Source organism: Fistularia commersonii, chromosome 18, assembly GCF_037954325.1.
Source record: "Fistularia commersonii isolate RoL2024-O1a breed Wild chromosome 18, RoL_Fcom_v1.0, whole genome shotgun sequence".
NCBI classification, from domain to species: domain Eukaryota; kingdom Metazoa; phylum Chordata; class Actinopteri; order Syngnathiformes; family Fistulariidae; genus Fistularia; species Fistularia commersonii.
In genome coordinates, this window is record NC_141301.1 from 3011113 (window position 1) to 3027505 (window position 16393).

Genomic DNA, 16393 nt, shown 5'->3' on the forward strand with positions numbered 1-16393 from the left:
CTGCTTGTGCAATAAAACCGCTGCAGATGGTACAGAATGCTGCAGCACGGTTGGTATTCACTCAACCCAAAAGGGCTCATGTTACACCTCTGTTCATCCAGTTGCACCGGCTACCAGTAGCTGCCAGGATCAAGCACAGGGCCCTGACCCTGGCCTTCAAAACCACCTCAGGAACGGGTCCAGCATATCTGACTGAAATGATAAGACCTTATGCTCCCGGCAGAGAGCTGCGTTCCTCTAATACAAACCTATTAGCAGTACCTTCTGCTTGCTCTAAGCGATCTCAGGCAAAACTGTTCTCAGTTCTACTACCTCAGTGGTGGAACAAACTCCCAGAAGCAACAAGACTAGCATCATCTATCTCAACCTTCAAGAAACAGGTAAAAACGGTTCCCTTTCAGGACTTTTTACTGCGCTGATGCCCCAGATCAGGTTGGCAGCAAGTTAGGCTATGCAGTGTGTGTGTGTGTGTGTACGTTTGTGTGTCTCTGTCCAAAAAAAAGCAAACAAAAAAAAACCCTCACTAACCCAAGCTTACTGTTCTGTATATTACCTGTGCATCGTGTATTTGCAAGTGTATTTGCAGTCCCTATGTCCTCTATTGTAAGTCGCTTTGGATAAAAGCGTCTGCCAAATGCAATGTAATGTAATGTAAAAAGGTGCAAGTCCGGCACGACTTTCACCGAGCCACAACAGAGACTATCCTCAAGGCCAGACACATCGCATCGGCGGCCTCCCACACGACAAACCCCTTTTTGATTTGTCTTTCGGACGCTATCATCCATTTTATTACGCTGCCGCCATCCACTTACGTTATTATTCTGCTGTGTACACGTAAAAGTTACGTTACGCTTACGTTACAACAGTAAAAACTCTCGAGCCTTGAGTCATTAGCTATACCGCTAATCCTGCAATACGTCGATCGCGATCTGCCGGTGGATTGACCTAGTTTCTATCAATGGACTTTCCATTTACATTACAAGCTACCATACCCTAGTCCTGCCCAAAACCCTGGCAGTTTCATATGGAAACTCTCTACATCAGGTGCGGCCAATATTTCGATCGCGATTTAGCGGTCGATCGCAAAGGTAGTGTGTGTAGATCGCATGGTATTAAAACGTAGACGTCAGCCTCTCATCCTCGGTATGAAATTTGTCACTTGACTGACAGTCGTTCTGTCCAATCGGAGCTTTTCCGATATAGCGTCAGTGCGTGTGTGCATATAACAGCGTGTTCTAGCATGCTAGCGAGTTAGCCTCCAATTTATGTACTCTAAACTTATGGGTATAAAAATAAGTGGGGGAGCTGGACCGAGTAAAAAGACTAAAACGTATCACTTCCGTACGGAATGGGAGGTGGACTTTTTTTTTGCTACGTCATTTTCATAGTTCGCCTCATCTGCCGATCTGCCATCGCTATAACGAAAAAGGGAAATGCGGAGCGGCATTTTCAGACCGTTCATAAAAACGACGACACCGATTGCAAAAGTGAGCCAAGAAGGAGAAAGGTAAAGGAAATAAAATCCCATCTGTCAGGACAGCAGTCATTTTTCTCACAGCTAAAGTCAACTATGCTGCCGACTCCATTCAAGTCATCAGAATAAGGTATTTACCAAAAAAGTAGTAGTTGTAGTGTGCCATAAGGGTCCATGCAATTATGCAAGATCCATAAAAACATTTTTTGTGTTAAGCATACTCAGTGGATGTATAAATAAATATATATTCAGCATTTTCAGTGGAGCTAGATCATTTTCACATGTTCCTTTGAGAAGAAGCTCACAAAACGAAAAAGTGTGAACACCCCTGACTCATAGTATGTCAAACTCAAATGTAGCCCGTCAAACTACATTTCCCACCATTCATGCCAATCTTATGACGGTATCCCGCTATTCAATTGTTATTTTTCAACAAGTGGAATTGAGAAATACCAAATGATCCCTAAATGTCCAGGAAGAGAAAAGTTGATGGCTGTCTCAAGAAAGATGGGAAGGTGTGTTTGTGCTTCAAGGAAAAAAATGTTTTGAGGCAGTGTTGGTTCTCAACTTGATAACCTTGTTGACGCCAAACACAGAGCTAAGTATACCAAAGTTAGCTAGTTCTTTGTCCAAGAAATAATTTGACTACATTTAGTTACATTTACACTGTTAACGTTACATGTGGCCCTTTGAGCGCAACCATGATGCAGATGTGGTCCTCTGTAAAAATGAGTTTGACATACAACCATTCCCCCTGTCATTCAAACATCATATTGACACACAACCGCCAATTCACCAACTGGACAGATCAGGGTCTCGGCTGAACCTCCTGCATGTTTTCGGAAGAAACCATTGAATCCCAGAGGAGCCCCATGGAGACCTTGGAGACCATGGAGACCCCACTCAGAGTGGGAATCTAACCGGACCTTCTTGCTGTGAGACGGAAGCGCTAACCGCTGCGCCGCCATCTGCAAACATCCCACCGCAGAATCAAGTCCATGCATTATCACTCTTTGTTGCGGTAAATTAGGTTTCAGACGCAGAGAATTAACTGGGTAGAAGTTTCTGACTTACCGTTTTTTTTTCAGTATTTGGCTGCATATGTGCTTACACTCATACACGTTGCTGGAGTTGACAAAACAGTAACCGACTGATGTGCAAAATGTGAAAAAAAAAAAAAAAAAGAACAGAAGTTGTTACTTTTTCACCTCTCAGTACCTTTATTTGCAGCAGGAACCTGACATCCAATAATAACAAGAAAGAGAAGAAGACCCTGGGGGGACGGTAAATTTGAGAGCTTCTCAAAATGGTTTAAAATAAAAAAAAGAGTGTGCAAATATTTACAGAGAGCGACAGTGCTTCATTAAAAAAAAAAAAAAAACGCAGGTGAAGATGCCGGTAGCAAAGTTGACTGCTTAATAAAATAAACTTGATAAACAGTATAAACTTGTGATAAAGCCAGGAAGGAAACCACAAAAAAAAAAGGAGAGAGGCTTAACTCCCAGCTTGGCACGGCATGTTGTGTCCTGTGTTTAAATTCTTATAAAATACACTTATAAATAAAAGTTCCTGAGTCCCTTTCTCTTGCAGCTTCCCAAATCTAACATATATTAAAATATAAGCATTTTACAATCCGCAGTGCACACTATATACACAGAACACACATTAAACAATGCTAGCTAGCAAACTGCATCCAAGTTAAAACCTGCAATATCAAATAGTGACCATGAAAAGGATTTTAATCCTCTTCCCGATTATGGCTCAATATTCCACATAGTTCCTGTACAAGAAAGTACAGTTTGAAGTTTTTCCTTCCCGGCAGCGCTCGGATTTTTATAAAGCATCGTGCGGTTGTAGGCAGTCAGAGGGGGACGGAGCTCATGGAAAATGATCCAATGACAGTAAGGGTGGAAGTTTTTAAAAATTAAAAAATCCAATACGGCTGCCAATATGGCTACGCTATCTCTGTTGCCCCTTCGTAGTTCCGAGAACATTTTTTTGGTGCATTCGGATATCAGGGGAACGAGGGACCATGGACATCAGTTCCTTGAACCATTTGAACTGGTGGTGTTTTTAGGGTACCGTGGGAACTCGTATGACGTAGGCGAATGGTGGAACTCATTAGCCACGGCCATTACCAGATACTTCTTAGGGACTCCGGAGTCCCATTTTAATAAAATTATGTTTTTTTTGCAACAAAATGGGCGGAACCAGCGAGAAGAAGAGGTCCAAGCTCTTCTGGCCAAAGTACAGAGTTAGCTAACGGCACATTTCTTTCCGCGGCGAAGATATAATATTCAGAATTATCAGTGTCCTCAGTATATTATCAACATAATTATTGATACTGTAACTGTTACGCTGGTGTGACAAAAGAATTTCCCCTATGGGGATCAATAAAGTATGTCTTAGCTTATACCCTGGTCCCTCGCCGCCCGTGGGAATGCAAAACTAAAACGTTCCCCGTCGATGGAGGCCAGTTCATGGGGCGAAATTCAAGCCGTCCTGTCCGAAAGTGGCTAATGCTAGGGATTTATTTTGTGCCTTTTTCTGGTTGTCGGTTTCAGAAACTTTGAGGGATATGTAACAGTCGCAAAACACGGGGACGTCTTCTTTCAATACTGTTAGCGAAACTAAAAGGTAACAGTAGTTAAAACCCATCTTTGATGGATTATTTTTGCTTCTGGTAGAATGCGGTAGTTCATGTTCAAGTTTTTCAAAGCATAGTAAAACGCTACAAAACTCCCTGTGGTAGCACCTCCTTGCTTGGCAGCAGATCCGATCGACCGAAGATCTCCCGGCCTCCTCACGATTCTTCATCCTCGCCGGCGTTGCCGTGGCTCAGGAAGGCTTCCTTCTCCACCGCCATCGGCTCGCCCTTTATGGTGCAGGCGGGGGAGGCGTTCGCCGTAGCCTCCACGCTGTGCCGGATGCCGTAGCTGAAGTATATGATGAAACCTGCGGAGCAGACACACCGCCGTGACCTTTCACAACCGCACGGGAAACAAGCGTAGAGGAACGGGCTGTCAAACGCAACGTACCCAAGACCATCCAGATGGCGAAACGCAGCCACGTGCCTTTGTCCAGTTGAATCATAAGGTAGACGTTGATGAACATGCTGATGATCGGGATGAAGGGCAGCAGCGGGACCTGGGGGGGGGGCGAGACGCCGCCGGTTAGGACACCGCTTCACACCTAAGAACCCGCGGGTTCCACCGTGGAACGCAAGAACAGGAACCGAGCCATCCATTGATGCCATTTACGGCCGGTCCAAGTCATCGGGGGCGACTGTCCGTGTCACTGGACTCTAAAGTTCTCTATATCTAAAATTCACCCTCTCTTGCCCAAAATCTTCTTTTTAACTTCCACATGAGCCTCAATCCATGGGATCCAAAAGGTGTCACTGCTTTGTCTGGCTTTACCTTTTCACATCCCAATCAAGGTAATCCACAAAAGTTGTACCTTTGTGCCCAAAGAACGACACTCCCATGAGCATACCAAACCGCTCAGACCTAGAATGTGATGATCAAATTTATATAACAAGTCAGCATAATCTAGACCTGCCAACACTATGGCTTCAGAAACGACAAGATTACACGACATTGCCAAGACAAGAAGATTCCGACAAGCGTTGTGGCGCAGGAGGTAGCGCCAAACATCCCTGTTTTGGTTCCTGGTTTCTCCTTGTGTGTCGAAGTGTTTTTGAGCAAAACGTTGAAACCTGGCGCTGCTCGAGAAGGAATTTCCCCACAACCTGGAGGACTGAGAACCTCCACAGACAATTCACCTTCTCATTCACAGCTCTGGATCATTAAGAGTCTGGCTGTTTTTGGCCTGAGGTGGAGAACATGAAGAGAACCCACAGTTCATTTAATCTTCCTACAGATTTGTTTGATGGCATACAGGTGGTGTGAAAAGCAGCCATATTGTGGATGCTAACGCGCAGGATTCGGGCGTGAATGCTACTTTGCATTTATGGTCACGTATGCTTATGTAAATGTGGTAAACTGTCGTTTTTTTGGCCTGGAGCTTTACAAGCTCCAGGCCAAAACAAGCTTTACAACAAGCAATTAGCATCACATCTGCCGCGCCTCTTTATACAAACATATCTGTTCAGTGGTTCGTGTTAGCGGGCTAATAGCACCAGCGCAAATTTAGCGCAGATTCAAACCAAGCATGAGAAAACTCCCGACATTTCTGCAGCTCTGCCTGATAGAGGACGGCGAGGAGGCGACCCCGTCCACCACGAGACGTGACGTGGCAGATTTTCTCACGTTTCCGGGACATAAGACTTTGTACCTTGAAGCTGGGCTTGGCCTTGCTTTGCGGCTGTCTCCAGATGATGAGGGCGATCACAAGACATACTGCCACGATGATGCCGAGGATGGCCACCGACCAGAGCTTCAGGCCTCCCTGGACTGCTGTCACGCTGAACATAGAAATCAAGAAGCCTGGAGGGGGAGATAGAAAAGAGGAACACCTGGAGGTCAGCTGGTTTGCGATCCAGATGCTGATACTGTCCAATCTCTGGGCCTCACCCAGTATACAGGTGCAGGCTTTAACAATGTTGCTGGACAGGGGCGACGGCAAGTCGTTGGGGGGTGACAGCAGATTCCTGAAGGTCAAGCGATCTTCCGGTTGCGTTAGCATGTCAGCGTTCCCCTCGTTGTAGGACTCTGCAGCTTCGGCGTCATCCTTGGTGTTGGCCATCTCGTAAGACAGACTGGGCTGGTCGGACTGGTACCTTCAGGAGGCAGAAGAGACCCAGTCCTGATCTGAGCTTTGGAAACTACTTCAGCAGCATCCAGATGGTGACCTAAATCTGGGTATCTGGGTTACAACACACGCAAGGTCAACAAGAGTCAACTTCTAAGGCTCTCACAGTAATGAACCAGAGCCCAGGGTGATGAAGGAGAACCTTCATCCGATCTCCTGCTGGAGGTCAAAGAGCAACCAGAGAAAAAAAATAGTCCTGTTGTAGGGGGAAGGGGTCATACCTGAGGATCAGCACGCAGGCGGCCACCAGGGTGTAGGCCAGCAAAGTGCCGATGGACATGAGGTCCACCAGATCCTTGAGTTCAAAGAGGAAGGCCATCACGGCTGCAGGGTAGAAGAGGAAAACATCAGCGTCACCATGGACTCTGCACCAGCGCCGCCACAAGCACACGGTCCATTAGATATTTAAATGGTAACTCCGCCGTGTCGCCCTGCGTAGGTGGTCCACCTACCGGACATAAGCCCCGCCACCACCGTGGAGACGACGGGCGTCTTCCTCTCGCTGACATGAGCCAGAAACGAGAAGAGCAGGCCGTCCCGGGCCATAGAAAAGATAATGCGAGGCAGGGGGAACATGGAGCCGAGGAGACTGAGCAGAAGATGAATGAGACCAGGAAGATGTGGTAGGCAGAGGAGTTTAAGCCTTCGGAAATGGTCTGAGAACTTCGGTTACGCTCGAGGCCTCGCCGGCAGCCGAGCTCTGCCCGTCGCCGTGGTAATCACGGCTGAATCGACCGGGCCGAGCATTGCCGTTGAGGCCACCCGCACCAAGAGTTAATGGGTTGTCACAAGCAAGTTAGAACGGTTAGTACATTTAGGGTTGCGGCCTCACCTGCAACAACACCTGACGCTATCGTGGCTGTTAGGGGGGTTTTGGTTCGTGGGTTGATGCTACCCAAACGTTTGAAGAGGAGGCCGTCTTCTGCCATGGCCCAGATCACTCTGGGCGTTGGGAACATGGCTCCCAGTAAACTAGTTGTGGAAAGAGAGAGAATAGCACCTGAATGCACCTCCATTATTCTACCAAGAAAACAATGACTCCTGCATCTGGATGCTCTTGGTGGACAACAGCTCGCCTTATGAACCGTCATCCCAACAAATGTCTACACTCGGTCTGCACTCCCACAAGCTGTGTCCTGACACAGGACACATCCCTCCTTAGGGATGTGTCCTCAGCATCCTCATGTATCCTGTCCACCCACCACCGTGTCACCTTCTCACAGGCACAGCATCATCCTAAAGTTCACGAACACCGATGGTGATAGGATGCATCAGCACGACATTACGGCCTACAGGATGGAGATGGCCATTGTGGTGTCATGATGTGAGGACACTCAATACGGACAAGACGATGGAGAAGATTGAGGACATGAGGAAGACCTTATCAGCCACTGGTCAAGCAAGGGACAGCACATTTAAATACCTGAGAACCCACATCAGCAAGGACCTCACATGGTAACTGGACACCACGCAGATGGTTCAGAGGATCTCAACAGCGGCTGTGCTTTTTCTGGTATGTCCTCTAAGATCCTAAGAAACATCTACAGCTGCATTGTTGAGAGCATCTTGACCAGCTGCATCCCCGTATGATAAGGTAGCACAACTGGTTTGGACCATGTTGAAGATGGCAGAGAGGATCCCGGGAACTCCACCGCCTTCCCTGCAGAAGTTCTACCACGGCTGAGACCACAACAGAGCTCTGGACTCTGCACCCTCCCCGGACACACCTACTCTCAGGCTGGGAGTACAAGAGTGTGAGACGTAAAACCTAATGACTGAAGAACTCATTCTAGCCAACTTTTGACTGACTTTGAATGACCTCAAACAAACAGATGTACTTGAAAGTTCTTCATTCCGCGCAGCCAGTGCCGAACCTCAATGTTGACTGTTGCAGGTTGCAAAGTTGCACTCTCAAAGCTGCACTCGGATGTTTACACTTCAAGGTAGGATGTTCACTGTACACAAAAACCTGTTTTTGGACTGCGAAAAAGACAACAACCACTTTGAATCCCTTAAATCCTCAAGGTACACTTGCAACTGGATCTGCAATCACCAAACGTGAACGACACTGTGAACGAGTGCACTGGATTTCCCAAGACATACTTGCAAGGGTATTCGGCCCGATTCCCGCGGCCTTGTTGTCGCCCCTTAACGCACCACTAAAGAGGTGTTGGAAGCAGTTGAGGTCCAAGACGAAGGGGCGGTTAGGTCAAATGTCAATGTGAGAGGTCGGGGGGGGGCGTTAACGGCACAGTACGGGAGATACACAAACTTGTATTTACAGGGGACAAGGTGAGATCAGGAGACACCTTTACATGCAACAGTGCTCGACACCTTTTGGCTCAGTGCTTGTCACCGGTGAGTTGACACCACCCTTGTTAGAAGAAGTAGCAGGAGTCTTACCTGGTGGACAAGGCACACAGGGAGCCCACCGCCACCGCGTAGGTGGCGCCCTCCCAGCCCACGTACTTGAAGGCTGACGGGAGGGGGCTGTTCATGTCCAGCATGTAATAGGGCATCATCGCGGTGAGGGCGGCGGACACGCTGAAGTATGCCAGGAAGCAGATGAGCAGCGAGGCCACGATGCCCACCGGGATGGCCCTCTGGGGGTTCTTCACCTCCTCCCCTGCAAGGGGGGGAGGGGGTCAATCTGAGGCCACGTAAAAGACGTTATCACAGGGGAGAGCTTGCGGCGCTCACCGGTGGTGGCGATGCAGTCAAAGCCGATGAAGGCGTAGAAGCAGGTGGCCGCTCCCGAGAAGACTCCGGCCACACCGAAAGGCAGGAAGCCTCCTTTGCCGAGTTGGTCCGGGGTCAGGAACAGGTCGGACGCGCTGAGAGAGTGAAAGGGAGACAACGTTAGCCCCTTCCGCTCGAGCATACCGTCAGGAGGGAGTTGCCGCCTTAAATTAAACCCACTTGAGGTTGGTGTTGTTGAGGACCTCCGCGGGGTCCACGTTCCAATTCTTCAGGTCTCCTTTGATGAAGCTAGCGATGACCACGGAGAGCAGCACCAGCACGTTGACGCAGGTGAACACCTTGTTCACCAGCGCTGACTCTTTCACCCCGAACGCCAGCAGACCTGGAACAAGCGGAGGTGAGATCACGGCCCGAGGGTGGCGAGCGTGAGGAGAACGTACGACGGCGACGGACGATCTGATCTTCCTTCACCTGACAGGACGAGAATAAGGAGGACGGCAAACATGTCCGGGTACTCGGCCAGGACGCCCGGGGCGTTCATGGTCATGTGTTGCCTGCAGAATCCTTCGATCTGCTTTCCGATCATCTCATCGAACGTGGCGCTCAAGGCTCTGGCGACGCTGGAAGTCCCTGTAGAGCGAAAGGCGAGGCGTAAGGTCGATTCGCCGTGATTCGGCGGCGACGTTCGGACTCACCGATGACATAGGAGAGGATGAGGTTCCAGCCGGTGATGAAGGCGAGGAGTTCCCCCACGGTGACGTAGCTGTAGAGGTAAGCCGAGCCCGTTTTGGGGACACGTGCCCCGAACTCGGCGTAGCAGAGCCCGGCCAGGACGGAAGCCATGGCGGCGACGAGGAAGGACAGAACGATTGCGGGTCCGGAGTCGTCCCTGGCCACGGCGCCCGCCAGCACGTACACGCCGGCGCCCAGCGTGCTGCCGACACCGAGCGCGATCAAGTCCAGGGTGTTGAGGCAGCGGGACAAGCGCGAGTCCTCGGTGTTGCAGTCCACGACTTTGACGCGCAGCAGCTGCCTCCTCAGGTCTCTCAGCGACGCCATGATCATCTCAGAGAAGACGCCTCGCCTGCCGACCAGTGATGGCGAGTTAAAAACGGCGAGACGCGCCCAGCCACGTTAGAACACCGCGGCGCGGACGGATTGGTTTCAAACGTTTCAAAAACCTTTCCTGAGTTCTGTTAACCTCGTCTGAGAAGGAAGCTCGGCAAGCTCAGCCATCTGGAGGTCATCAGAACGGGAAACACAGACGTTTCCTGACCTTTGACCTCCAGCCGAGACGCCGGTATACTCACTTCCCCCACACCAGCGGGAAACTCTTGGAAAACTTTTTTTTGGAAGAACTTCCTCACATTAAAGCTTTCGCTCTAGACTGCTTCTCACTCGGACTGACGGGTCTGACGGGAGGGGCGTGGGGGGAGGGGTTAGGACACACACACACACACACAAACACACACACACGTCAGCGTAACACGTGACAGTCAACGGCTCCTAAATAGATCTGTGAGAAATCACATGGCGGCTGACGCAGGACGGCAGTTGCCCCCCTGACCTGGACAGGTGGTAGCAGATGCCCGACCAAGATACACTGGGCACACACACACACACACACACACACACAGGGGAGTACTTACACCTGTAAAAATGCCACTAATAATAACAACAAACAGCGGGGGCTTCTATTTGGGCCTGCAGCGCGCAGCGGTCATGTGGCGCTCACATGGCGTGGGCGGCTGCAGGAAGAGGCCGACGGCGGAAACAATGTTCCAGGTCACGGGCGTCATGGTAACAGAATGCTTGGAATGGGACGGGCGGCGTGGGGCGGCTAAAAACAGAGAGCGCGGAGCAGGACGGCGCCCTGCCCTCCTCTCGGCCAATCGGCTCCGTCCGAATGGAGCACCTTGGCGTGACTAGCGGGAGGCCCTGCCGTTCTTTCTTCTCCATCCAAGAGGAGCCTGACCTTGTTTACGTCGCATATGCAGAGGAAACAAGCCGTCGGAAATACAAGTGGGCCACGTAGCAGCTCCACGTTTTGTTTTTGGTTGCCACGGTTACACGAAAGGGGGCCAAAAGAAGTCCTGGGGAAACATGCTTTCACACACACACACACACATATTCACCAATGCACTGTTAATGTGGGAAGAGTTGTCCAAATCGCCTCTCCATTGACTGCTTTTTCTCTTGTTTGTTGATATTGGTTGCCATGGTAACCTGAAACGTAACCAGAGAACACCCCCAACCTTCACGGACCTACAAAGATGGCCGACCCGACCCGAGAAAGGCCCCTAGGCTGGTGACATCAGTCCGGACGCCCATCTGACCTCCAGGTTCGGGGAAAACCACGTAAGAATGCGGACCCACACACACACTCACACACACACACACACACACACACACACACTGTCCTTTCCAGGGATTCAGGCCTCGGTGCCACCATAAATGGGGGCGTGGGGGCTCTGGACATGGACCATGGAGAAGTGTGTGTGTGTGTGTGTGTGTGTGTGTGTGTGTGTGTGTCTGTGTAGAAGCTGCGTATCAATGCTGCAATTCACAGAAGCCACTTCACACAAAAGCAAAGTATTGATGCCATGCCCCGCCCACTACCAGATACTTCCTGACGCACAAATTATTCACTATCAGTCTTGACTTGATCACATCCCATAATAATCTGGAATGCTTTGCTTGCGCCCGGAAACGTGTTCGTACTCGGACTGAAGTATTCTCATGCACCTCGGAGAATTACCACTATGACCGGGTGAAACCGGATTAGCGTTCTCTCACACAATCCGAGATTTATCCAGGGAACACCGGGATTAGAGATTAAACTGGGTGGAGAACATCGGCTCTGCGGCAAAGGACATTTTAATCATTAAATACCAATCATCGTCCCACGCACTTTTTAATCGGAGATCAATAATTGATACTTGGGGGTTTTGTCGCTTTGCTGCACACTGACAGGGAAAACCACAAACTGAGGTGTTTTTGAGATTGAAATAACTAATAATAGCAATAATGATAATAATAGTAATGAAAATAATGACAATAGAAATAATAATAATGATGATAATAATAATAATAATAATGAAATTGCAAAAAATAATATTAATGAATATAATAAGAGTAAAATTAGGATGATGAATAATAATAACAATGTTTATCATAACATAAATTAAATTAATGACATTGATGATTTAATAATAATAATTTTAAGAAGGAGAATACTTACAATTACAATAAAAATATTAACAATCCAAATATGAACATAAATAATTCATTTTTTTTAACCCTTGGTGTTGTCATTCCATTCTGATCCTGTTAATTGTGTTTGGCCTTTTCATTGTCTCTTCTATTTATTTGTATATTCATATTTAATGATCGATTGCGCTGCTGTGACAAATATATGTCCACTATTGTGATCAATAAAGCATTATTTTATCTTATCTTAAATGCGGCTAAGACTATCAACAGTTTCTGCAGCCATAACTCGGATTATGATTAATTGATTCTTGATAAACGGGCAAGATGATAATAATAATGAAAATAGATGTAATAATATAACTTACAAAAACAATATTAATAACGTAGATGACATAAATAATACTGCTAAGAATAATATTAATCATAATGATAATAGTAATAAGAAGATTTAATATAATACAATTAGAATAATAATAATAAAAACAACAATGTTTATCACATAATAATTCGATTGATGATATGGATGTTTTTTATATAAATAAAAATAATAATAATAATTAACAATAATGCAGCTAAGAATATCAGCAGCATTTATGGCAGACTCGGACAGTTTACGGCCTGCGGGCAACATCCTTCCCGTTTTGCATTTTTATCCAGCCTGCCAAACTATTTTCTTTGAATATTTTAACAAGTACTTTGAATCAATATTGAATTTAGCAATTTTTCCTTTTTTATTTTTTTCCTTTCTTTTTTTTCCAAAATAATGTTGGTTCATTTATATTATTATTATTGATTCTAAAATTGAAATAAATTGAATAAATATTTAAATTGCAATTTTCAATTTGTTCACCTAGTGCATGAAAATTAAATATATAAAATATAATATATATAATAAGAAATGCAGCCCGGCAGCCCAAATAAATGCCCACCCCTGATCTATGGCCATCACATCCCCCTCGAAATACAGACAAGAACGTCTGAGGGCTCTCGGTGACAAAAAGGCCGACGGCAAAAACTGCAAACATCATGAAGTTATTTGAGAGGCTCGTCCCGCCGCGGCACCCGAGGAAACACCGATCTTCTTTCCTGGACCCGCTGCAGGAAGCAAGGTGAGATTCACCTTCTCCAGGATGCTCTCGAAGCATCCGACCGGCCCGACCTGACACACCAGCTGCTGGGAGCGCAAAGCCCACCATCCAGGGCGAGGAGGTGGAGGTGGTGGACTCGCAAAAGTACCTTGAGATCCACCATAACAATAATGACACCGTTGCCCTCTACAGGAAAGGTCAGAGCAGGACGTGAGGCTTCGCGCGCTGCAACCGTCACTCCAGTCCGCCCCTCGCGAGTTTATCTACTATTTCCGTCTTTTCTCTGTCCTTTTCATTTTTATTTATTGTTAACGTTTAATGTCTTTTGATACGTGTGCTGCTGCGACATGTATTTCAAAACAAAATTGATAAAAGTATTATTTCATCTAAATATTAAGGATAATTATGATTAATAAATGTAAATAAATACAAATAAATATAATTATAATTATAGGGATAAGAATTATAATGATAATAATAACATGCACGATAAATGATAAGAGCAATATTAATATATTACAATTATTAATATCAATCAGTAGGTGTCTTCCTGGTCACATTGATGACACAAATTATATTGATTATGTTAATAATTATTAGAATAAAAACGGTTTTATTACCAAAGTGGAACCACAGCGGGCGGAACAAAAAACGCCCAAAAACCAAACAAACTAAAGAAGAAAATTACAAGAATGCGGACTTACTTCTTTTAAGTTCCACTTTACTCCTTCTGTGGAAAGAACACACACACACACACACACACACACACACACACACACACACACACACACACACACACACACACACACACACACACAGAGTTAACCACGTGGAGTTTCCAGGGTAAACGTGGTTGAGAAGCATCTCCCGCTCATCTCCCCCCCCAAAAAAACCCTCAGACTTCCTCCTTCTCCTCCTCTTCCTCACCTTCTTCGTCCGCGTGGATCCTCCGAGGCCCCCGATCGCGGCCCCTGGTGAAGTTTGGAAACTCTCAAGACGTCTCTCTGGCCTGGTTTGTTCCTGGTAGAGGAGTAGGAGGAGGAGGAGGAGGAGAAGGAGGAGGAGGAGGAGGAGGAGGAAGGGGAAGCCCGCCTCCCCCCGACGCTTCCAGACTCCACCTTCATGCTATGGACATGAAGTGTCTGCAGGTACCAGCCGCGGCCGCTAGAGGGCGCTATTTACATTGTAATCACGTCCATGAAGCGCTTGACAGGCCCCCAACTGGTCTGTGTGTGTGTGTGTGTGTGTGTGTGTGTGTGTGTGTGTGTGTGTGTTTGTGTGTGTGTATAGAAAGACCTAAGTGGGGCGGCTGCTGTATGAGTGTGTGTTTTTGATGTGTGTGTGTGTGAAATGTTTCAAAATGAGCCCGTGCATGTTGGTTGTCATAGCATAGCAGTGCATATGCATGGGTGTGTGTGTTTGTGTGTATAGATGTGTGTGTGTGTTTATGTGTGTGTGTTTGTGTCTGTGTCTGTTTGTGTGTGTGTCTGTGTGTTTGTGTGTGCAATCCTTCAAAATGACCCCCTGCATGTTGTGTGTCATCGCCACAGATGTACATGTGCATATGTGCATTTGTGTATGTATGTGTGTGTGTGTGTGTGTGTGTGTGTGTGTGTGTGTGTTTGTGTGTATGAGTGTGTGTTTGTGTGTGTATAGAAAGACCTAAGTGGGGGGCTGCTGTATGAGTGTGTGTTTTCGATGTTTGTGTCTGTCTGTGCATGTGTGAGTTTGTGTGTGTGTGTCTGTGTTTGTGTCTGTGTCTGTGTGTGTGTGGTGTATGTGTGTGTGTGTGTGTGTGTGTGTGTGTGTGTGTGTGTGTGTCTGTGTTTGTGTCTGTGTCTGTTTGTGTGTGTGTGGTGTGTGTGTGTGTGTGTGTGTGTGTGTGTGTGTGTGTGTTTGTGTCTGTGTCTACGCATGTGTGTGTGTTGGTGTGTGTGTACAGAAAGACCTAAGTGGGGGGGCTGCCGTATGAGTGTATGTTTTCGATGTTTCTGTGTGTGTGTGTGTGCATGTGTGTGTGTTTGTGAGTTTGTGTGTGTGTGTTTGTGTCTGTGTCTGTTTGTGTGTGTGTGTGTGTGTGTCTGTGTGTGCAATACTTCAAAATGACCCTGTGCACGTTGTGTGTCACCGCCATAGATGTACATGTGCATTTGTGCGTTTGTGTATGCATGTGTGTTTGTATGTGTGTTCAATACACACACACACACACACACATACATCTATGGCAGTGACACAATGTAAACGGGGGTCATTTTGCACACAAATAGACACACATAAGCATACACGTAGACACACAAAGGCACAAGCGCACACACAACAGGCACAGACACAAACACACACACGTTGAAAACACACACTCATAAGGCAGCCCCCTCACTAAGGTCTTTCTATACAAACACACAAACACACACACATGCATATGCACTGCTATGCTGTGACAAACGACATGCACGGGCTCAATTTGTTTGAACACACACACACACACACACACACACACACACATATGCACGCACACACAAACGCACACGTGCACATCTATATCTATGGTGGTGACACACGACACAGGGGTCATGTGAAATATTGTGAAATATTGAACACACACACACACACACACACACACACACACACACACACACACATAGAAAACACACACTCATAGAGCAGCCCCCCACTTGGGTCTTTCTAAACACAAACACACACACACACACACACAAATGCAGACATGTACATGTATATCTATGGGGTGACACACAACGTGCACAGGGGTTATTTTGAAGTATTGCACACACAAATACATAGACACACACACAAACAGAAACAGACACAACACACGCACACACACACAAACATCGAAAGCATACACTCATACATTAGCACTCCCACTTAGGTTTTAATTAACACACACACAAACACACACGCATGCATATGCACTGTGACAAACGACATGCACGGGGTCATTTCAAGTAACTGCATACACACACACACATACGCAGACACACACGCAGACACACACACACACACACACACACACACACACACACACACACACACACACACACACACACACACACACACACACATAGACACAAATGAATTCACAGGCACGCATACGTGTAAGGCCTGACAAACTAAGTGCACCGTGGTC

General features: G+C 47.1%; 1 protein-coding gene across 3 annotated transcripts; it reads right to left on the minus strand.

Moving 5' to 3' along the window:
* Nucleotides 1–2676: 2676 nt before the first annotated feature.
* Nucleotides 2677–14278, minus strand: LOC147224180 (high affinity cationic amino acid transporter 1-like). 3 transcript variants are annotated; one of them, XM_086164708.1, is made up of 13 exons: nucleotides 14176–14278; nucleotides 13953–13978; nucleotides 9643–10031; nucleotides 9419–9577; nucleotides 9167–9329; nucleotides 8948–9081; nucleotides 8651–8873; nucleotides 6700–6836; nucleotides 6469–6571; nucleotides 6010–6215; nucleotides 5771–5922; nucleotides 4513–4621; nucleotides 2677–4429 (listed from the first exon to the last, which is right to left on the minus strand). In XM_086164708.1, the coding sequence occupies exons 3-13, from the start codon at nucleotides 10010–10012 to the stop codon at nucleotides 4278–4280; spliced, it is 1908 nt and encodes a 635-aa protein (XP_086020834.1). In that variant the 5' UTR covers nucleotides 10013–10031; nucleotides 13953–13978; nucleotides 14176–14278; the 3' UTR covers nucleotides 2677–4277. The 3 variants fall into 3 exon arrangements, with proteins under 3 accessions (XP_086020834.1, XP_086020832.1, XP_086020833.1); XM_086164706.1 differs by lacking the exon at nucleotides 6700–6836 and adding an exon at nucleotides 7080–7219; XM_086164707.1 differs by lacking the exons at nucleotides 6700–6836; nucleotides 13953–13978; nucleotides 14176–14278 and adding an exon at nucleotides 7080–7219 and having other exon boundaries at nucleotides 9643–10345.
* Between the last annotated feature and the right edge of the window lie 2115 nt (nucleotides 14279–16393).

Excerpts from the sequence above, each read along its gene's own strand:
- LOC147224180 (XM_086164706.1), bottom strand. The coding sequence starts at position 10,012 with ATGATCATGGCGTCGCTGAGAGACCTGAGGAGGCAGCTGCTGCGCGTC. Across the intron at positions 9,330-9,418 it reads CCTTATTCTCGTCCTGTCAG|GTCTGCTGGCGTTCGGGGTG; the intron begins GTGAAGGAAGAT and ends CGCTTGTTCCAG. Across the intron at positions 4,622-5,770 it reads AGGCCAAGCCCAGCTTCAAG|GTCCCGCTGCTGCCCTTCAT; the intron begins GTACAAAGTCTT and ends CCCCCCCCCCAG.